Here is a 23063-nt window from a genome sequence, read left to right on the forward strand (position 1 = left end):
GAGCGCGAGTAAAGAACGGTCAGTGAGCACAGAGAGCGCGAGTAAAGAACGGTCAGTGAGCACAGAGAGCGCGAGTAAACAACGGTCAGTGAGCACAGAGAGCGAGAGTAAACAACGGTCAGTGAGCACAGAGAGCGAGAGTAAACATCGGTCAGAGAGAGAGCACAGAGAGCGAGAGTAAAGAATGGTCAGAGAGAGAGCACAGAGAGCGAGAGTAAAGAACGGTCAGAGAGAGAGCACAGAGAGCGAGAGTAAAGAACGGTCAGTGAGAGAGCACAGAGAGCGAGAGTAAAGAACGGTCAGTGGGAGAGAGCACAGAGAGCGAGAGTCAAGAACGGTCAGAGAGAGAGCGAGAGTAAAGAACAGCCAGAGAGAGAGCACAGAGAGCGAGAGTAAAGAACGGTCAGAGAGAGAGCACAGAGAGCGAGAGTAAAGAACGGTCAGAGAGAGAGCACAGAGAGCGAGAGTAAAGAACGGTCAGTGAGCACAGAGAGCGCGAGTAAAGAACGGTCAGTGAGTACAGAGAGCGCGAGTAAAGAACGGTCAGTGAGTACAGAGAGCGCGAGTAAAGAACGGTCAGTGAGTACAGAGAGCGCGAGTAAAGAACGGTCAGTGAGCACAGAGAGCGCGAGTAAAGAACGGTCAGTGAGCACAGAGAGCGCGAGTAAAGAACGGTCAGTGAGCACAGAGAGCGAGAGTAAACAACGGTCAGTGAGCACAGAGAGCGAGAGTAAACAACGGTCAGTGAGCACAGAGAGCGAGAGTAAACAACGGTCAGTGAGCACAGAGAGCGAGAGTAAACAACGGTCAGTGAGCACAGAGAGCGAGAGTAAACAACGGTCAGTGAGCACAGAGAGCGAGAGTAAACAACGGTCAGTGAGCACAGAGAGCGAGAGTAAACAACGGTCAGTGAGCACAGAGAGCGAGAGTAAACAACGGTCAGTGAGCACAGAGAGCGAGAGTAAACAACGGTCAGTGAGCACAGAGAGCGAGAGTAAACAACGGTCAGTGAGCACAGAGGGCGAGAGTAAAGAACGGTCAGTGAGCACAGAGAGCGAGAGTAAAGAACGGTCAGAGAGAGAGCACAGAGAGAGTCACGAATGGTCAGAGAGAGAGCGAGAGTAAAGAACAGCCAGAGAGAGAGCACAGAGAGCGAGAGTAAAGAACGGTCAGTGAAAGAGCACAGAGAGCGAGAGTAAAGAACGGTCAGAGAGAGAGCACAGAGAGCGAGAGTCAAGAACGGTCAGAGAGAGAGCACAGTGGGCGAGAGTAAAGAACGGTCAGCGACCGAGCACAGAGAGTGAGAGTAAAGAACGGTCAGAGAGAGAGCGGGAGTAAAGAACAGTCAGAGAGAGAGCACTGTGAGCGAGAGTAAAGAAAGGTCAGTGAGCACAGAGAACAAGGATAAAGAACGTTCAGAGAGAGAGCACAGAGAACGAGAGTAAAGAGCGGTCATAGAGAGTGCACAGAGAGCGCGAGTAAACAACGGTCAGTGAGCACAGAGAGCGAGAGTAAACAACGGTCAGTGAGCACAGACAGCGAGAGTAAACAACGGTCAGTGAGCACAGAGAGCGAGAGTAAAGAACGGTCAGAGAGAGAGCACAGAGAGCGAGAGTAAAGAACGGTCAGAGAGAGAGCACAGAGAGCGAGAGTAAAGAACGGTCAGAGAGAGAGCACAGAGAGCGAGAGTAAAGAACGGTCAGAGAGAGAGCACAGAGAGCACAAGTAAAGAACGGTCAGTGAGTACAGAGAGCGAGAGTAAAGAACGGTCAGTGAGCACAGAGGGCGAGAGTAAAGAACGGTCAGTGAGCACAGAGGGCGAGAGTAAAGAACGGTCAGTGAGCACAGAGGGCGAGAGTAAAGAACGGTCAGTGAGCACAGAGGGCGAGAGTAAAGAACGGTCAGTGAGCACAGAGGGCGAGAGTAAAGAACGGTCAGTGAGCACAGAGGGCGAGAGTAAAGAACGGTCAGTGAGCACAGAGGGCGAGAGTAAAGAACGGTCAGTGAGCACAGAGGGCGAGAGTAAAGAACGGTCAGTGAGCACAGAGGGCGAGAGTAAAGAACGGTCAGTGAGCACAGAGGGCGAGATTAAAGAACGGTCAGTGAGCACAGAGGGCGAGAGTAAAGAACGGTCAGTGAGCACAGAGGGCGAGAGTAAAGAACGGTCAGTCAGCACAGAGGGCGAGAGTAAAGAACGGTCAGTCAGCACAGAGGGCGAGAGTAAAGAACGGTCAGTCAGCACAGAGGGCGAGAGTAAAGAACGGTCAGTCAGCACAGAGGGCGAGAGTAAAGAACGGTCAGTCAGCACAGAGGGCGAGAGTAAAGAACGGTCAGTCAGCACAGAGGGCGAGAGTAAAGAACGGTCAGTCAGCACAGAGAGCGAGAGTAAAGAACGGTCAGTGAGCACAGAGAGCGACAGTAAAGAACGGTCAGTGAGCACAGAGAGCGAGAGTACAGAACGGTCAGAGAGAGAGCACAGAGAGCGAGCGTAAAGAACGGTCAGAGAGAGATCGAGAGTAAACAACGGTCAGTGAGAGAGCGAGAGTAAAGAACAGTCAGAGAGAGAGCACAGAGAGCGAAAGTAAAGAACGATCTGACAGAGAGCGAGAGTAAAGAACGGTCAGAGAGAGAGCACAGAGAGCGAGAGTAAACAACGGTCAGTGAGCACAGAGAGCGAGAGTAAACAACGGCCAGTGAGCACAGAGAGCGAGAGTAAACAACGGCCAGTGAGCACAGAGAGCGAGAGTAAACAACGGCCAGTGAGCACAGAGAGCGAGAGTAAACAACGGCCAGTGAGCACAGAGAGCGAGAGTAAACAACGGCCAGTGAGCACAGAGAGCGAGAGTAAACAACGGCCAGTGAGCACAGAGAGCGAGAGTAAACAACGGCCAGTGAGCACAGAGAGCGAGAGTAAACAACGGCCAGTGAGCACAGAGAGCGAGAGTAAACAACGGCCAGTGAGCACAGAGAGCGAGAGTAAACAACGGCCAGTGAGCACAGAGAGCGAGAGTAAACAACGGCCAGTGAGCACAGAGAGCGAGAGTAAACAACGGCCAGTGAGCACAGAGAGCGAGAGTAAACAACGGCCAGTGAGCACAGAGAGCGAGAGTAAACAACGGCCAGTGAGCACAGAGAGCGAGAGTAAACAACGGCCAGTGAGCACAGAGAGCGAGAGTAAACAACGGCCAGTGAGCACAGAGAGCGAGAGTAAACAACGGCCAGTGAGCACAGAGAGCGAGAGTAAACAACGGCCAGTGAGCACAGAGAGCGAGAGTAAACAACGGCCAGTGAGCACAGAGAGCGAGAGTAAACAACGGCCAGTGAGCACAGAGAGCGAGAGTAAACAACGGCCAGTGAGCACAGAGAGCGAGAGTAAACAACGGCCAGTGAGCACAGAGAGCGAGAGTAAACAACGGCCAGTGAGCACAGAGAGCGAGAGTAAACAACGGCCAGTGAGCACAGAGAGCGAGAGTAAACAACGGTCAGTGAGCAGAGAGAGCGAGAGTAAACAACGGTCAGTGAGCACAGAGAGCGAGAGTAAACAACGGTCAGTGAGCACAGAGAGCGAGAGTAAACAACGGTCAGTGAGCACAGAGAGCGAGAGTAAAGAACGGTCAGTGAGCACAGAGAGCGAGAGTAAAGAACGGTCAGTGAGCACAGAGAGCGAGAGTAAAGAACGGTCAGTGAGCACAGAGAGCGAGAGTAAAGAACGGTCAGTGAGCACAGAGAGCGAGAGTAAACAACGGTCAGTGAGCACAGAGAGCGAGAGTAAACAACGGTCAGTGAGCACAGAGGGCGAGAGTAAACAACGGTCAGTGAGCACAGAGAGCGAGAGTAAAGAACGGTCAGAGAGAGAGCACAGAGAGAGTCAAGAACAGTCAGAGAGAGCGCATAGAGAGTGAGAGTCAAGAATGGTCAGAGAGAGAGCGAGAGTAAAGAACAGCCAGAGAGAGAGCACAGAGAGCGAGAGTAAAGAACGGTCAGAGAGAGAGCACAGAGAGCGAGAGTAAAGAACGGTCAGAGAGAGAGCACAGAGAGCGAGAGTAAAAACCGTCAGTGAAAGAGCACAGAGAGCGAGAGTAAAGAACGGTCAGAGAGAGAGCACAGAGAGCGAGAGTCAAGAACGGTCAGAGAGAGAGCACAGTGGGCGAGAGTAAAGAACGGTCAGCGACTGAGCACAGAGAGTGAGAGTAAAGAACAGTCAGAGAGAGAGCACTGTGAGCGAGAGTAAAGAAAGGTCAGTGAGCACAGAGAACAAGGATAAAGAACGTTCAGAGAGAGAGCACAGAGAACGAGAGTAAAGAGCGGTCATAGAGAGTGCACAGAGAGCGCGAGTAAACAACGGTCAGAGAGAGAGCGCAGAGAGCGATAGTAAAGAATGTTCAGTGAGAGAGCGCAGAATGCGAGAGTAAAGAAAGGTCAGTGAGCACAGAGAGCGAGAGTAAAGAACGGTCAGTGAGCACAGAGAGCGAGAGTAAAGAACGGTCAGTGAGCACAGGGAGCGAGAGTAAAGAACAGTCAGTGAGCACAGAGAGCAAGAGTAAAGAATGGTCAGTCAGAGAGCGAGTGTAAGGAGCAATAAGAGAGAGAGCACAGAGAGCGAGAGTAAAGGACAGTCAGAGAGAGTGCACAGAGAGCGAGAGTAAAGAACGGTCAGTGAGCACAGAGAGCGAGAGTAAAGAACGGTCAGTGAGCACAGAGAGCGAGAGTAAAGAACGGTCAGTGAGCACAGAGAGCGAGAGTAAACAACGGTCAGTGAGCACAGAGAGCGAGAGTAAACAACGGTCAGTGAGCACAGAGAGTGAGAGTAAACAACGGTCAGTGAGCACAGAGAGCGAGAGTAAAGAACGATCAAAGAGAGAGCACAGAGAGCGAGAGTAAACAACGGTCAGTGAGCACAGAGAGCGAGAGTAAAGAACGATCAAAGAGAGAGCACAGAGAGCGAGAGTAAACAACGGTCAGTGAGCACAGAGAGTGAGAGTAAACAACGGTCAGTGAGCACAGAGAGCGAGAGTAAAGAACGATCAAAGAGAGAGCACAGACAACGAGAGTAAAGAACGGTCAGAGAGAGAGCACACAGAGCGAGACTAAAGAATGGTCAGAGAGATAGCACAGAGAGTGAGAGTAAAGAACGGTCAGAGAGAGAGCACAGAGAGCGAGAGTAAAGGACGGTCAGTGAGCACAGAGAGCGAGAGTAAAGGACGGTCAGTGAGCACAGAGAGCGAGAGTAAACAACGGTCAGTGAGCACAGAGAGCGAGAGTAAACAACGGTCAGTGAGCACAGAGAGCGAGAGTAAACAACGGTCAGTGAGCACAGAGAGCGAGAGTAAACAACGGTCAGTGAGCACAGAGAGCGAGAGTAAACAACGGTCAGTGAGCACAGAGAGCGAGAGTAAACAACGGTCAGTGAGCACAGAGAGCGAGAGTAAACAACGGTCAGTGAGCACAGAGAGCGAGAGTAAACAACGGTCAGTGAGCACAGAGAGCGAGAGTAAACAACGGTCAGTGAGCACAGAGAGCGAGAGTAAACAACGGTCAGTGAGCACAGAGAGCGAGAGTAAACAACGGTCAGTGAGCACAGAGAGCGAGAGTAAACAACGGTCAGTGAGCACAGAGAGCGAGAGTAAACAACGGTCAGTGAGCACAGAGAGCGAGAGTAAACAACGGTCAGTGAGCACAGAGAGCGAGAGTAAACAACGGTCAGTGAGCAGAGAGAGCGAGAGTAAACAAAGGTCAGTGAGCAGAGAGTGCGAGAGTAAAGAACGGTCAATGAGCACAGACAGCGAGAGTAAAGAACGGTCAGTGAGCACAGAGAGCGAGAGTAAAGAACGGTCAGTCAGCACAGAGAGCAAGAGTAAAGAACGGTCAGTCAGCACAGAGAGCGACAGTAAAGAACGGTCAGTGAGTACAGAGAGCGAGAGTAAAGAACGGTCAGTGAGCACAGAGAGCGACAGTAAAGAACGGTCAGTGAGCACAGAGAGCGAGCGTAAAGAACGGTCAGAGAGAGATCGAGAGTAAACAACGGTCAGTGAGAGAGCGAGAGTAAAGAACAGTCAGAGAGAGAACACAGAGCGAGAGTAAAAACCGTCAGTGAGAGAGCACAGAGAGCGAGAGTAAAGAACGGTCAGAGAGAGAGCACAGAGAGCGAGAGTCAAGAACGGTCAGAGAGAGAGCACAGAGAGCGAGAGTAAAGAACGGTCAGAGAGAGAGCACAGAGAGCGAGAGTAAAGAACGGTCAGTGAGCACAGAGAGCGAGAGTAAAGAACGGTCAGTGAGCACAGAGAGCGAGAGTAAAGAACGCTCTGAGAGAGAGCACAGAGAGCGAGAGTAAAGAACGGTCAGTGAGCACAGAGAGCGAGAGTAAACAACGGTCAGTGAGTACAGAGGGCGAGAGTAAAGAACGGTCAGTGAGCACAGAGAGCGAGAGTAAAGAACGGTCAGTGAGCACAGAGAGCGAGAGTAAAGAACGGTCAGTGAGCACAGAGAGCGAGAGTAAAGAACGCTCTGAGAGAGAGCACAGAGAGCGAGAGTAAAGAACGGTCAGCGACCGAGCACAGAGAGTGAGAGTAAAGAACGGTCAGAGAGAGAGCGGGAGTAAAGAACGGTCAGAGAGAGAGCACAGAGAACGAGAGTAAAGAACGGTCAGAGAGAGAGCACAGAGAACGAGAGTAAAGAACGGTCAGAGAGAGAGCACAGAGAGCGAGAGTAAACAACGGTCAGTGAGCAGAGAGAGCGAGAGTAAACAACGGTCAGTGAGCACAGAGAGCGAGAGTAAAGAACGGTCAGTGAGCACAGAGAGCGAGAGTAAAGAACGGTCAGTGAGCACAGAGAGCGAGAGTAAACAACGGTCAGTGAGCACAGAGAGCGAGAGTAAACAACGGTCAGTGAGCACAGAGAGTGAGAGTAAACAACGGTCAGTGAGCACAGAGAGCGAGAGTAAAGAACGATCAAAGAGAGAGCACAGAGAGCGAGAGTAAACAACGGTCAGTGAGCACAGAGAGTGAGAGTAAACAACGGTCAGAGAGAGAGCACAGAGAGAGTCAAGAACAGTCAGAGAGAGCGCATAGAGAGTGAGAGTCAAGAATGGTCAGAGAGAGAGCGAGAGTAAAGAACAGCCAGAGAGAGAGCACAGAGAGCGAGAGTAAAGAACGGTCAGAGAGAGAGCACAGAGAGCGAGAGTAAAGAACGGTCAGAGAGAGAGCACAGAGAGCGAGAGTAAAAACCGTCAGTGAAAGAGCACAGAGAGCGAGAGTAAAGAACGGTCAGAGAGAGAGCACAGAGAGCGAGAGTCAAGAACGGTCAGAGAGAGAGCACAGTGGGCGAGAGTAAAGAACGGTCAGCGACCGAGCACAGAGAGTGAGAGTAAAGAACGGTCAGAGAGAGAGCGGGAGTAAAGAACAGTCAGAGAGAGAGCACTGTGAGCGAGAGTAAAGAAAGGTCAGTGAGCACAGAGAACAAGGATAAAGAACGTTCAGAGAGAGAGTACAGAGAACGAGAGTAAAGAGCGGTCATAGAGAGTGCACAGAGAGCGCGAGTAAACAACGGTCAGAGAGAGAGCACAGAGAGCGAGAGTAAAGAATGGTCAGAGAGAGAGTACAGAGAGCGAGAGTAAAGAACGGTCAGAGAGAGAGCACAGAGAGCGAGAGTAAAGAACGGTCAGAGAGAGAGCACAGAGCGAGAGTAAAGAACGGTCAGAGAGAGAGCACAGAGAGGGAGAGTAAAGAACGGTCAGAGAGAAAGCACAGAGAGCGAGAGTAAAGAACGGTCAGAGAGAGAGCACAGAGAGCGAGAGTAAAGAACGGTCAGAGAGAGAGCACAGAGAGCACAAGTAAAGAACGGTCAGTGAGTACAGAGAGCGAGAGTAAAGAACGGTCAGTCAGCACAGAGAGCGACAGTAAAGAACGGTCAGTGAGTACAGAGAGCGAGAGTAAAGAACGGTCAGTGAGCACAGAGAGCGACAGTAAAGAACGGTCAGTGAGCACAGAGAGCGAGCGTAAAGAACGGTCAGAGAGAGATCGAGAGTAAACAACGGTCAGTGAGAGAGCGAGAGTAAAGAACAGTCAGAGAGAGAACACAGAGCGAGAGTAAAAACCGTCAGTGAGAGAGCACAGAGAGCGAGAGTAAAGAACGGTCAGAGAGAGAGCACAGAGAGCGAGAGTCAAGAACGGTCAGAGAGAGAGCACAGAGAGCGAGAGTAAAGAACGGTCAGAGAGAGAGCACAGAGAGCGAGAGTAAAGAACGGTCAGTGAGCACAGAGAGCGAGAGTAAAGAACGGTCAGTGAGCACAGAGAGCGAGAGTAAAGAACGCTCTGAGAGAGAGCACAGAGAGCGAGAGTAAAGAACGGTCAGTGAGCACAGAGAGCGAGAGTAAACAACGGTCAGTGAGTACAGAGGGCGAGAGTAAAGAACGGTCAGTGAGCACAGAGAGCGAGAGTAAAGAACGGTCAGTGAGCACAGAGAGCGAGAGTAAAGAACGGTCAGTGAGCACAGAGAGCGAGAGTAAAGAACGCTCTGAGAGAGAGCACAGAGAGCGAGAGTAAAGAACGGTCAGCGACCGAGCACAGAGAGTGAGAGTAAAGAACGGTCAGAGAGAGAGCGGGAGTAAAGAACGGTCAGAGAGAGAGCACAGAGAACGAGAGTAAAGAACGGTCAGAGAGAGAGCACAGAGAACGAGAGTAAAGAACGGTCAGAGAGAGAGCACAGAGAGCGAGAGTAAACAACGGTCAGTGAGCAGAGAGAGCGAGAGTAAACAACGGTCAGTGAGCACAGAGAGCGAGAGTAAAGAACGGTCAGTGAGCACAGAGAGCGAGAGTAAAGAACGGTCAGTGAGCACAGAGAGCGAGAGTAAACAACGGTCAGTGAGCACAGAGAGCGAGAGTAAACAACGGTCAGTGAGCACAGAGAGTGAGAGTAAACAACGGTCAGTGAGCACAGAGAGCGAGAGTAAAGAACGATCAAAGAGAGAGCACAGAGAGCGAGAGTAAACAACGGTCAGTGAGCACAGAGAGTGAGAGTAAACAACGGTCAGAGAGAGAGCACAGAGAGAGTCAAGAACAGTCAGAGAGAGCGCATAGAGAGTGAGAGTCAAGAATGGTCAGAGAGAGAGCGAGAGTAAAGAACAGCCAGAGAGAGAGCACAGAGAGCGAGAGTAAAGAACGGTCAGAGAGAGAGCACAGAGAGCGAGAGTAAAGAACGGTCAGAGAGAGAGCACAGAGAGCGAGAGTAAAAACCGTCAGTGAAAGAGCACAGAGAGCGAGAGTAAAGAACGGTCAGAGAGAGAGCACAGAGAGCGAGAGTCAAGAACGGTCAGAGAGAGAGCACAGTGGGCGAGAGTAAAGAACGGCAGTGAGCACAGAGGCGAGAGTAAACAACGGCCAGTGAGCACAGAGAGCGAGAGTAAAGAACGGCCAGTGAGCACAGAGAGCGAGAGTAAACAACGGTCAGTGAGCACAGAGAGCGAGAGTAAAGAACGTCCAGTGAGCACAGAGAGCGAGAGTAACAACGGCCCGTGAAGCACAGAGAGCGAGAGTAAACAACGGCAGTGAGCACAGAGAGCGAGAGTAAACAACGGTCAGTGAGCACAGAGAGCGAGAGTAAACAACGGTCAGTGAGCACAGAGAGCGAGAGTAAACAACGGCCAGTGAGCACAGAGAGCGAGAGTAAACAACGGCCAGTGAGCACAGAGAGCGAGAGTAAACAACGGCAGTGAGCACAGAGAGCGAGAGTAAAAACGGCCAGTGAGCACAGAGAGCGAGAGTAAACAACGGTCAGTGAGCACAGAGAGCGAGAGTAAACAACGGTCAGTGAGCACAGAGAGCGAGAGTAAACAACGGTCAGTGAGCACAGAGAGCGAGAGTAAACAACGGTCAGTGAGCACAGAGAGCGAGAGTAAACAACGGTCAGTGAGCACAGAGAGCGAGAGTAAACAACGGTCAGTGAGCACAGAGAGCGAGAGTAAAGAACGGTCAGTGAGCACAGAGAGCGAGAGTAAACAACGGTCAGTGAGCACAGAGAGCGAGAGTAAACAACGGTCAGTGAGCACAGAGAGCGAGAGTAAAGAACGGTCAGTGAGCACAGAGAGCGAGAGTAAAGAACGGTCAGTGAGCACAGAGAGCGAGAGTAAAGAACGGTCAGTGAGCACAGAGAGCGAGAGTAAAGAACGGTCAGTGAGCACAGAGAGCGAGAGTAAAGAACGGTCAGTGAGCACAGAGAGCGAGAGTAAACAACGGTCAGTGAGCACAGAGAGCGAGAGTAAAGAACGGTCAGTGAGCACAGAGAGCGAGAGTAAAGAACGGTCAGTGAGCACAGAGAGCGAGAGTAAAGAACGGTCAGTGAGCACAGAGGGCGAGAGTAAAGAACGGTCAGTGAGCACAGAGGGCGAGAGTAAAGAACGGTCAGTGAGCACAGAGGGCGAGAGTAAACAACGGTCAGTGAGCACAGAGGGCGAGAGTAAAGAACGGTCAGTGAGCACAGAGGGCGAGAGTAAAGAACGGTCAGTGAGCACAGAGGGCGAGAGTAAAGAACGGTCAGTGAGCACAGAGGGCGAGAGTAAAGAACGGTCAGTGAGCACAGAGGGCGAGAGTAAAGAACGGTCAGTGAGCACAGAGGGCGAGAGTAAAGAACGGTCAGTGAGCACAGAGGGCGAGAGTAAAGAACGGTCAGTGAGCACAGAGGGCGAGAGTAAAGAACGGTCAGTGAGCACAGAGGGCGAGAGTAAAGAACGGTCAGTGAGCACAGAGGGCGAGAGTAAAGAACGGTCAGTGAGCAGAGAGGGCGAGAGTAAAGAACGGTCAGTGAGCACAGAGGGCGAGAGTAAAGAACGGTCAGTGAGCAGAGAGGGCGAGAGTAAAGAACGGTCAGTGAGCACAGAGGGCGAGAGTAAAGAACGGTCAGTGAGCACAGAGGGCGAGAGTAAAGAACGGTCAGTGAGCACAGAGGGCGAGAGTAAAGAACGGTCAGTCAGCACAGAGGGCGAGAGTAAAGAACGGTCAGTCAGCACAGAGGGCGAGAGTAAAGAACGGTCAGTCAGCACAGAGGGCGAGAGTAAAGAACGGTCAGTGAGCACAGAGGGCGAGAGTAAAGAACGGTCAGTGAGCACAGAGGGCGAGAGTAAAGAACTGTCAGTCAGCACAGAGGGCGAGAGTAAAGAACGGTCAGTCAGCACAGAGGGCGAGAGTAAAGAACGGTCAGTCAGCACAGAGGGCGAGAGTAAAGAACGGTCAGTCAGCACAGAGGGCGAGAGTAAAGAACGGTCAGTCAGCACAGAGGGCGAGAGTAAAGAACGGTCAGTCAGCACAGAGGGCGAGAGTAAAGAACGGTCAGTCAGCACAGAGAGCAAGAGTAAAGAACGGTCCGTGAGCACAGAGAGCGACAGTAAAGAACGGTCAGTGAGCACAGAGAGCGATAGTAAAGAACGGTCAGTGAGCACAGAGAGCGAGAGTACAGAACGGTCAGAGAGAGAGCACAGAGAGCGAGCGTAAAGAACGGTCAGAGAGAGATCGAGAGTAAACAACGGTCAGTGAGAGAGCGAGAGTAAAGAACGGTCAGAGAGAGAGCACAGAGAGCGAGAGTAAACAACGGTCAGTGAGCACAGAGATCGAGAGGAAAGAACAGTCAGTGAGCACAGAGAGCGAGAGTAAACAACGGCCAGTAAGCACAGAGAGCGAGAGTAAACAACGGCCAGTGAGCACAGAGAGCGAGAGTAAACAACGGCCAGTGAGCACAGAGAGCGAGAGTAAACAACGGCCAGTGAGCACAGAGAGCGAGAGTAAACAACGGCCAGTGAGCACAGAGAGCGAGAGTAAACAACGGCCAGTGAGCACAGAGAGCGAGAGTAAACAACGGTCAGTGAGCACAGAGAGCGAGAGTAAACAACGGTCAGTGAGCACAGAGAGCGAGAGTAAACAACGGTCAGTGAGCACAGAGAGCGAGAGTAAACAACGGTCAGTGAGCACAGAGAGCGAGAGTAAACAACGGTCAGTGAGCACAGAGAGCGAGAGTAAACAACGGTCAGTGAGCACAGAGAGCGAGAGTAAACAACGGTCAGTGAGCACAGAGAGCGAGAGTAAACAACGGTCAGTGAGCACAGAGAGCGAGAGTAAAGAACGGTCAGTGAGCACAGAGAGCGAGAGTAAACAACGGTCAGTGAGCACAGAGAGCGAGAGTAAACAACGGTCAGTGAGCACAGAGAGTGAGAGTAAACAACGGTCAGTGAGCACAGAGAGCGAGAGTAAAGAACGATCAAAGAGAGAGCACAGAGAGCGAGAGTAAACAACGGTCAGTGAGCACAGAGAGCGAGAGTAAAGAACGTCAGTGAGCACAGAGAGAGCACAGAGAGCGAGAGTAAACAACGGTCAGTGAGCACAGAGAGTGAGAGTAAACAACGGTCAGTGAGCACAGAGAGCGAGAGTAAAGAACGATCAAAGAGAGAGCACAGACAACGAGAGTAAAGAACGGTCAGAGAGAGAGCACACAGAGCGAGACTAAAGAATGGTCAGAGAGATAGCACAGAGAGTGAGAGTAAAGAACGGTCAGAGAGAGAGCACAGAGAGCGAGAGTAAAGGTCGGTCAGTGAGCACAGAGAGCGAGAGTAAAGGACGGTCAGTGAGCACAGAGAGCGAGAGTAAAGGACGGTCAGTGAGCACAGAGAGCGAGAGTAAACAACGGTCAGTGAGCACAGAGAGCGAGAGTAAACAACGGTCAGTGAGCACAGAGAGCGAGAGTAAACAACGGTCAGTGAGCACAGAGAGCGAGAGTAAACAACGGTCAGTGAGCACAGAGAGCGAGAGTAAACAACGGTCAGTGAGCACAGAGAGCGAGAGTAAACAACGGTCAGTGAGCACAGAGAGCGAGAGTAAACAACGGTCAGTGAGCACAGAGAGCGAGAGTAAACAACGGTCAGTGAGCACAGAGAGCGAGAGTAAACAACGGTCAGTGAGCACAGAGAGCGAGAGTAAACAACGGTCAGTGAGCACAGAGAGCGAGAGTAAACAACGGTCAGTGAGCACAGAGAGCGAGAGTAAACAACGGTCAGTGAGCACAGAGAGCGAGAGTAAACAACGGTCAGTGAGCACAGAGAGCGAGAGTAAACAACGGTCAGTGAGCACAGAGAGCGAGAGTAAACAACGGTCAGTGAGCACAGAGAGCGAGAGTAAACAACGGTCAGTGAGCACAGAGAGCGAGAGTAAACAACGGTCAGTGAGCACAGAGAGCGAGAGTAAACAACGGTCAGTGAGCACAGAGAGCGAGAGTAAACAACGGTCAGTGAGCACAGAAAGCGAGAGTAAACAACGGTCAGTGAGCACAGAGAGCGAGAGTAAACAACGGTCAGTGAGCACAGAGAGTGAGAGTAAACAACGGTCAGAGAGAGAGCACAGAGAGAGTCAAGAACAGTCAGAGAGAGCGCATAGAGAGTGAGAGTCAAGAATGGTCAGAGAGAGAGCGAGAGTAAAGAACAGCCAGAGAGAGAGCACAGAGAGCTAGAGTAAAGAACGGTCAGAGAGAGAGCACAGAGAGCGAGAGTAAAGAACGGTCAGAGAGAGAGCACAGAGAGCGAGAGTAAAAACCGTCAGTGAAAGAGCACAGAGAGCGAGAGTAAAGAACGGTCAGAGAGAGAGCACAGAGAGCGAGAGTCAAGAACGGTCAGAGAGAGAGCACAGAGAGCGAGAGTAAAGAACGGTCAGCGACCGAGCACAGAGAGTGAGAGTAAAGAACGGTCAGAGAGAGAGCGGGAGTAAAGAACAGTCAGAGAGAGAGCACTGTGAGCGAGAGTAAAGAAAGGTCAGTGAGCACAGAGAACAAGGATAAAGAACGTTCAGAGAGAGAGCACAGAGAACGAGAGTAAAGAGCGGTCATAGAGAGTGCACAGAGAGCGCGAGTAAACAACGGTCAGAGAGAGAGCACAGAGAGCGAGAGTAAAGAATGGTCAGAGAGAGAGTACAGAGAGCGAGAGTAAAGAACGGTCAGAGAGAGAGCACAGAGAGCGAGAGTAAAGAACGGTCAGAGAGAGAGCACAGAGAGCGAGAGTAAAGAACGGTCAGAGAGAGAGCACAGAGAGGGAGAGTAAAGAACGGTCAGAGAGAAAGCACAGAGAGCGAGAGTAAAGAACGGTCAGAGAGAGAGCACAGAGAGCGAGAGTAAAGAACGGTCAGAGAGAGAGCACAGAGAGCACAAGTAAAGAACGGTCAGTGAGCACAGAGATCGAGAGTAAAGAACGGTCAGTGAGCAGAGAGGGCGAGAGTAAAGAACGGTCAGTGAGCACAGAGGGCGAGAGTAAAGAACGGTCAGTGAGCACAGAGGGCGAGAGTAAAGAACGGTCAGTGAGCACAGAGGGCGAGAGTAAAGAACGGTCAGTGAGCACAGAGGGCGAGAGTAAAGAACGGTCAGTGAGCACAGAGGGCGAGAGTAAAGAACGGTCAGTGAGCACAGAGGGCGAGAGTAAAGAACGGTCAGTGAGCACAGAGGGCGAGAGTAAAGAACGGTCAGTGAGCACAGAGGGCGAGAGTAAAGAACGGTCAGTCAGCACAGAGGGCGAGAGTAAAGAACGGTCAGTCAGCACAGAGGGCGAGAGTAAAGAACGGTCAGTCAGCACAGAGGGCGAGAGTAAAGAACGGTCAGTCAGCACAGAGGGCGAGAGTAAAGAACGGTCAGTCAGCACAGAGGGCGAGAGTAAAGAACGGTCAGTCAGCACAGAGAGCAAGAGTAAAGAACGGTCCGTGAGCACAGAGAGCGACAGTAAAGAACGGTCAGTGAGCACAGAGAGCGATAGTAAAGAACGGTCAGTGAGCACAGAGAGCGAGAGTACAGAACGGTCAGAGAGAGAGCACAGAGAGCGAGCGTAAAGAACGGTCAGAGAGAGATCGAGAGTAAACAACGGTCAGTGAGAGAGCGAGAGTAAAGAACGGTCAGAGAGAGAGCACAGAGAGCGAGAGTAAACAACGGTCAGTGAGCACAGAGATCGAGAGGAAAGAACAGTCAGTGAGCACAGAGAGCGAGAGTAAACAACGGCCAGTGAGCACAGAGAGCGAGAGTAAACAACGGCCAGTAAGCACAGAGAGCGAGAGTAAACAACGGCCAGTGAGCACAGAGAGCGAGAGTAAACAACGGCCAGTGAGCACAGAGAGCGAGAGTAAACAACGGCCAGTGAGCACAGAGAGCGAGAGTAAACAACGGCCAGTGAGCACAGAGAGCGAGAGTAAACAACGGCCAGTGAGCACAGAGAGCGAGAGTAAACAACGGTCAGTGAGCACAGAGAGCGAGAGTAAACAACGGTCAGTGAGCACAGAGAGCGAGAGTAAACAACGGTCAGTGAGCACAGAGAGCGAGAGTAAACAACGGTCAGTGAGCACAGAGAGCGAGAGTAAACAACGGTCAGTGAGCACAGAGAGCGAGAGTAAAGAACGGTCAGTGAGCACAGAGAGCGAGAGTAAAGAACGGTCAGTGAGCACAGAGAGCGAGAGTAAAGAACGGTCAGTGAGCACAGAGAGCGAGAGTAAACAACGGTCAGTGAGCACAGAGAGCGAGAGTAAACAACGGTCAGTGAGCACAGAGAGTGAGAGTAAACAACGGTCAGTGAGCACAGAGAGCGAGAGTAAAGAACGATCAAAGAGAGAGCACAGAGAGCGAGAGTAAACAACGGTCAGTGAGCACAGAGAGCGAGAGTAAAGAACGATCAAAGAGAGAGCACAGAGAGCGAGAGTAAACAACGGTCAGTGAGCACAGAGAGTGAGAGTAAACAACGGTCAGTGAGCACAGAGAGCGAGAGTAAAGAACGATCAAAGAGAGAGCACAGACAACGAGAGTAAAGAACGGTCAGAGAGAGAGCACACAGAGCGAGACTAAAGAATGGTCAGAGAGATAGCACAGAGAGTGAGAGTAAAGAACGGTCAGAGAGAGAGCACAGAGAGCGAGAGTAAAGGACGGTCAGTGAGCACAGAGAGCGAGAGTAAAGGACGGTCAGTGAGCACAGAGAGCGAGAGTAAACAACGGTCAGTGAGCACAGAGAGCGAGAGTAAACAACGGTCAGTGAGCACAGAGAGCGAGAGTAAACAACGGTCAGTGAGCACAGAGAGCGAGAGTAAACAACGGTCAGTGAGCACAGAGAGCGAGAGTAAACAACGGTCAGTGAGCACAGAGAGCGAGAGTAAACAACGGTCAGTGAGCACAGAGAGCGAGAGTAAACAACGGTCAGTGAGCACAGAGAGCGAGAGTAAACAACGGTCAGTGAGCACAGAGAGCGAGAGTAAACAACGGTCAGTGAGCACAGAGAGCGAGAGTAAACAACGGTCAGTGAGCACAGAGAGCGAGAGTAAACAACGGTCAGTGAGCACAGAGAGCGAGAGTAAACAACGGTCAGTGAGCACAGAGAGCGAGAGTAAACAACGGTCAGTGAGCACAGAGAGCGAGAGTAAACAACGGTCAGTGAGCACAGAGAGCGAGAGTAAACAACGGTCAGTGAGCACAGAGAGCGAGAGTAAACAACGGTCAGTGAGCACAGAGAGCGAGAGTAAACAACGGTCAGTGAGCACAGAGAGCGAGAGTAAACAACGGTCAGTGAGCACAGAGAGCGAGAGTAAACAACGGTCAGTGAGCACAGAGAGCGAGAGTAAACAACGGTCAGTGAGCACAGAGAGCGAGAGTAAACAACGGTCAGTGAGCACAGAAAGCGAGAGTAAACAACGGTCAGTGAGCACAGAGAGCGAGAGTAAACAACGGTCAGTGAGCACAGAGTGCGAGAGTAAACAACGGTCAGTGAGCACAGAGTGCGAGAGTAAACAACGGTCAGTGAGCAGAGAGTGCGAGAGTAAAGAACGGTCAATGAGCACAGACAGCGAGAGTAAAGAACGGTCAGTGAGCACAGAGAGCGAGAGTAAAGAACGGTCAGTCAGCACAGAGAGCAAGAGTAAAGAACGGTCAGTCAGCACAGAGAGCGACAGTAAAGAACGGTCAGTGAGTACAGAGAGCGAGAGTAAAGAACGGTCAGTGAGCACAGAGAGCGACAGTAAAGAACGGTCAGTGAGCACAGAGAGCGAGCGTAAAGAACGGTCAGAGAGAGATCGAGAGTAAACTACGGTCAGTGAGAGAGCGAGAGTAAAGAACAGTCAGAGAGAGAACACAGAGCGAGAGTAAAAACCGTCAGTGAGAGAGCACAGAGAGCGAGAGTAAAGAACGGTCAGAGAGAGAGCACAGAGAGCGAGAGTAAAGAACGGTCAGTGAGCACAGAGAGCGAGAGTAAAGAACGGTCAGTGAGCACAGAGAGCGAGAGTAAAGAACGCTCTGAGAGAGAGCACAGAGAGCGAGAGTAAAGAACGGTCAGTGAGCACAGAGAGCGAGAGTAAACAACGGTCAGTGAGTACAGAGGGCGAGAGTAAAGAACGGTCAGTGAGCACAGAGAGCGAGAGTAAAGAACGGTCAGTGAGCACAGAGAGCGAGAGTAAAGAACGGTCAGTGAGCACAGAGAGCGAGAGTAAAGAACGCTCTGAGAGAGAGCACAGAGAGCGAGAGTAAAGAACGGTCAGCGACCGAGCACAGAGAGTGAGAGTAAAGAACGGTCAGAGAGAGAGCGGGAGTAAAGAACGGTCAGAGAGAGAGCACAGAGAACGAGAGTAAAGAACGGTCAGAGAGAGAGCACAGAGAACGAGAGTAAAGAACGGTCAGAGAGAGAGCACAGAGAGCGAGAGTAAACAACGGTCAGTGAGCAGAGAGAGCGAGAGTAAACAACGGTCAGTGAGCACAGAGAGCGAGAGTAAACAACGGTCAGTGAGCACAGAGAGCGAGAGTAAAGAACGGTCAGTGAGCACAGAGAGCGAGAGTAAAGAACGGTCAGTGAGCACAGAGAGCGAGAGTAAAGAACGGTCAGTGAGCACAGAGAGCGAGAGTAAACAATGGTCAGTGAGCACAGAGAGCGAGAGTAAACAACGGTCAGTGAGCACAGAGAGCGAGAGTAAACAACGGTCAGTGAGCACAGAGAGCGAGAGTAAACAACAGTCAGTGAGCACAGAGAGCGAGAGTAAACAACTGTCAGTGAGCACAGAGAGCGAGAGTAAACAACGGTCAGTGAGCACAGAGAGCGAGAGTAAACAACGGTCAGTGAGCACAGAGAGCGAGAGTAAACAACGGTCAGTGAGCACAGAGAGCGAGAGTAAACAACGGTCAGTGAGCACAGAGGGCAAGAGTAAAGAACGGTCAGTGAGCACAGGGAGCGAGAGTAAAGAACGGTCAGAGAGAGCGCATACAGAGTGAGAGTCAAGAATGGTCAGAGAGAGAGCGAGAGTAAAGAACAGCCAGAGAGAGAGCACAGAGAGCGAGAGTAAAGAACGGTCAGAGAGAGAGCACAGAGAGCGAGAGTAAAGAACGGTCAGAGAGAGAGCACAGAGAGCGAGAGTAAAGAACGGTCAGAGAGAGAGCACAGAGAGCGAGAGTAAAAACCGTCAGTGAGAGAGCACAGAGAGCGAGAGTAAAGAACGGTCAGAGAGAGAGCACAGAGAGCGAGAGTAAAGAACGGTCAGAGAGAGAGCACAGAGAGCGAGAGTAAAGAACGGTCAGAGAGAGAGCACAGAGAGCGAGAGTAAAGAACGGTCAGAGAGAGAGCACAGAGAGCGAGAGTCAAGAACGGTCAGAGAGAGAGCACAGAGAGCGAGAGTCAAGAACGGTCAGAGAGAGAGCGAGAGTAAAGAACAGCCAGAGAGAGAGCACAGAGAGCGAGAGTAAAGAACGGTCAGAGAGAGAGCACAGAGAGCGAGAGTAAAGAACGGTCAGAGAGAGAGCACAGAGAGTGAGAGTAAAGAACGGTCAGAGAGAGAGCACAGTGGGCGAGGGTAAAGAACGGTCAGCGACCGAGCACAGAGAGTGAGAGTAAAGAACGGTCAGAGAGAGAGCGGGAGTAAAGAACAGTCAGAGAGAGAGAGCACTGTGAGCGAGAGTAAAGAACGGCCAGTGAGCACAGAGAGCGCGAGTAAAGAACGGTCAGTGAGTACAGAGAGCGAGAGTAAAGAACGGTCAGTGAGCACAGAGAGCGAGAGTAAAGAACGGTCAGTGAGCACAGAGAGCGAGAGTAAAGAACGGTCAGTGAGCACAGAGAGCGAGAGTAAAGAACGGTCAGTGAGCACAGAGAGCGAGAGTAAAGAACGGTCAGTGAGCACAGAGAGCGAGAGTAAAGAACGGTCAGTGAGCACAGAGAGCGAGAGTAAAGAACGGTCAGTGAGCGCAGAGAGCGAGAGTAAAGAACGGTCAGTGAGCGCAGAGAGCGAGAGTAAAGAACGGTCAGTGAGCACAGAGAGCGAGAGTAAAGAACGGTCAGTGAGCAGAGAGAGTGAGAGTAAAGAACGGTTTAGAGAGCAGAGAGAGTGAGAGTAAAGAACGGTCAGAGAGAGAGCACAGAGAGCGAGAGTAAAGAACGGTCAGTGAGCACAGAGAGCGAGAGTAAAGAACGGTCTGAGAGAAAGCACAGAGTGCGAGAGTAAAGAACGGTCAGAGAGAGAGTGAGAGTAAAGAACAGCCAGAGAGAGAGCACAGAGAGCGAGAGTAAAGAACGGTTATTGCGAGAGCACAGAGAGCGAGAGTAAAGAACGGTCGGAGAGAGAGTAGAGAGAGAGTGCGATTAAAGTTCAATGAGAGAACGCAGAGAGAGAGTGAGATTAAAGGTCAGAGAGAGAGAGTACACAGGTTGCGAGAGTAAAGAGCGGTCAGAGGAAGAGCACAGATAGCGAGAGTAAAGAACATGCAGTGAGAGAACACAGAGAATGAGAGTACAGAACAGTCAGTGAGAGCACAGAGAACGAGAGTAAGGAACGCTCACTGATTGAGCAGAGAGAACGAGAGTAAGGAACGCTCACTGAGTGAGCAGAGAGAACGAGAGTAAGGAACGCTCACTGAGTGAGCAGAGAGAACGAGAGTAAGGAACGCTCACTGAGTGAGCAGAGAGAACGAGAGTAAGGAACGCTCACTGAGTGAGCAGAGAGAACGAGAGTAAGGAACGCTCACTGAGTGAGCAGAGAGAAAGAGAGTAAGGAACGCTCACTGAGTGGAGCAGAGAGAACGTGAGTAAGGAACGCTCACTGAGTGAGCAGAGAGAACGAGAGTAAGGAACGCTCACTGAGTGAGCAGAGAGAACGAGAGTAAGGAACGCTCACTGAGTGAGCAGAGAGAACGAGAGAAAGGAACGCTCACTGAGTGAGCAGAGAGAACGAGAGTAAGGAACGCTCACTGAGTGAGCAGAGAGAACGAGAGTAAGGAACGCTCACTGAGTGAGCAGAGAGAACGAGAGTAAGGAACGCTCACTGAGTGAGCAAGAGAGAACGAGAGTAGGAACGCTCACTGAGTGAGCAGAGAGAACGAGAGTAAGGAACGCTCACTGAGTGAGCAGAGAGAACGAGAGTAAGGAACGCTCACTGAGTGAGCAGAGAGAACGAGAGTAAGGAACGCTCACTGAGTGAGCAGAGAGAACGAGAGTAAGGAACGCTCAGTGAGAGAGCACAAAGAGCGAGCGTAAGGTGCAGTCAGTGAGAGAGCACAGAGAACGAGAGAATGGAACGGTCAGTAAGAGAACACATAGAGCAAGAGTAAGGAGTGGTCAGTGAGAGAGCACAGATAACTGAACGGTCAGAGAGAGAGCACAGAGAGTGAGAGAAAGGAGTTGTCAGTGAGAGAGCACAGAGAACGAGAGTAAGGAACGCTCAGTGAGAGAGCACAAAGAGCAAGAGTGAAGAGCGGTCAGTGAGAGACCACAGAGAGCGAGAGTAAGGAATGATCAGAGAGAAAGCACAGAGAGCAAGAGTGAAGAGCGGTCAGTGAGAGACCACAGAGAGCGAGAGAGCACAGAGAGCAAGAGTGAAGAGCGGTCAGTGAGAGACCACAGAGAATGAGAGTAAAGAACGGTCAGAGAGAGAGCACACACAGAGAGTGAGAGTAAGGAACGGTCAGTGAGAGACCACAGAGAGCGAGAGTAAAGAACGGTCAGAGAGAGAGCACAGAGAGCGAGAGTAAAGAACGGTCAGAGAGAGAGCACACACAGAGAGTGAGAGTAAGGAACGGTCAGTGAGAGACCACAGAGAGCGAGAGTAAGGAACGGTCAGAGAGCACAGAGAGCGTGAGTAAAGAACGGTCAGAGAGAGAGCACAGAGAATGAGAGTAAAGAACGGTCAGAGAGAGAGCACAGAGAATGAGAGTAAAGAACGGTCAGAGAGAGAGCACAGAGAATGAGAGTAAAGAACGGTCAGAGAGAGAGCACAGAGTATGAGAGTCAGGAGTGGGTGGGGAATACAGGGGATGTGAAAGTTTGGGGCCCAGAATGTGGCTGGGGGAAAGGGATAAATCAGATAGTGCGAGCAGGAGGGAGAAAGGGAGCGAGTGGCCTGAAAGGGCAGGGGCTGTGCGGATAAAGAACCCACTGGGTTTTAAACAAGCCTTTATATTGCTGACATCAATTCTGCCAATTCTCTGCTTTTCCTACATTTCCACTCTACCTGAATGGCTCCATTCCCAAATCCCACCATTAACTCCTGGCCATCTGGAGTCAGAGCCAAGCTGAAAATCCCCTGCGAGTCTCTGGTCAGTGAGACTTCATGGCGAAGTTTCATCTGGGTGGGGACTTGCCTCTTCACCAGATTTTCTGTCCTGTGTGAACTCATCTGTCCCAGTCCTGGAGAACGAGATAAAACCTAGAGCATGAACAAAGTCCCACAATGAGCCTGGATTAGCAGTGGTTATGTGAACTGTGATGTGAGATCATACTGGAGCATGTCATGTCCTGTAAGGCCAACCTATCTCAAAAACATTAAAAAAGTTGGGTTTTTTTAAAAACACAGGGAACCACAGACATTTACAGCGTGGAGAGAGGACATTTGGACAATTGCAGCTGTAGTCGTTCTCTATGAGAATCCCACAGCGTAAACAAAATACTGTACAAATCCCCAAACTAATCCCACTGCCCCGCTTTCTCCCCATAGCCCTGTATCAATCCCCAAACTAATCCCACTGTCCCACTCTCTCCCCATAGCCCTGTATCAATCCTAAACTAATCCCACTCTCTCCCCATAGCCCTGTCAATTCCAAACTAATCCCACTGCTCTATGTTCTTCCACATGAACAGGAGGCCATTCAGCCCCTTGTGCCTGATGCTGCACTCAGTGAGATCATGGCTGATGTGTAACTAGCTTCTCAGACCCGCCTTTTCTGTGGTCAATTAAAATTGGTCATTCTCACTCAAATGTAATGACTGATCGAGTATCAACTGATGTTTGAAGAAGAGACTGTTTTGCCTTACACTTCGGGTCTAGGTGGAGCTTCTTTAGGGTTTCCCTATTCCCCTAAGAATGGTATCATAGACTGCTATTCGTTAAAAAACATTCTGTACATCTCAGTACAGTCCATGAGGTTATACTTCTGATTCCCACCAGAGCTATTACTTAGTCATGGAACACCGCATCATAGTTACATCAGTGTCAGGTACTCCCAAGGTTAACCCTCCACTCGACAGAGTGTTCCAAAGTTCCACATTCCTTGTGTGTGATGAACTGTTTCCCAATAGCACTCCTGATAAATCTGGCTCTAATTTTCAGATTCTGCCCCCTCGTCCCTGAATCTCCAAGGAATGGAATTAGTTCCTCTCTACCTATCCTGTTTGTTCCCCTTAATATCTTAAAAACATAAGACCATAAGACGTAGGAGTAGGAGTAGGCCATTCAGCCCATCGAGTCTGCTCCGCCATTCAATGAGATCATGGCTGATCTGATAATCCTCAACTCCACTTTCCTGCCTTTTCCCCTTAACCCTTGATTCCCTTACTGATTAAAATCTGTCTATCTCAGCCTTGAATATACTTAACAACCCAGCCTCTACAGCCCTCTGCGGTAAAGAATTCCACAGATTCACTACCCTCTGAGAGAAGAAATTCCTCCTCATCTCTGTCTTAAATGGGTGACCCCTTACTCTGAGATTATGCCCTCTGGTCCTAGACTCTCCCACAGGGGAAACCAGCTCTCAACATCTACCCTGTCAAGCCCCCGAAGAATCTTATATGTTTCAATAAGGTCGCCTCTCACTCTTCTAAACTCCAGTGAGTACAG

At 50.9% G+C, this 23063-nt stretch overlaps 1 protein-coding gene across 2 annotated transcripts in view; it reads right to left on the reverse strand.

Annotated features, from left to right (window-relative positions):
* The window catches only part of LOC121291876 (uncharacterized WD repeat-containing protein all2124-like), a 215887-nt gene extending 194243 nt beyond the window's left edge, over positions 1-21644 (reverse strand). For both annotated transcript variants that reach the window (XM_041213519.1, XM_041213518.1), the window contains exon 1: positions 21462-21644. In XM_041213519.1, the coding sequence (XP_041069453.1) occupies positions 21462-21626 (165 nt within the window). In that variant the 5' untranslated portion in view covers positions 21627-21644. The remainder of the gene's footprint in view (positions 1-21461) is intronic.
* Between the last annotated feature and the right edge of the window lie 1419 nt (positions 21645-23063).

Source organism: Carcharodon carcharias, chromosome 19 (assembly GCF_017639515.1).
Source record: "Carcharodon carcharias isolate sCarCar2 chromosome 19, sCarCar2.pri, whole genome shotgun sequence".
NCBI classification, from domain to species: Eukaryota; Metazoa; Chordata; class Chondrichthyes; order Lamniformes; family Lamnidae; genus Carcharodon; species Carcharodon carcharias.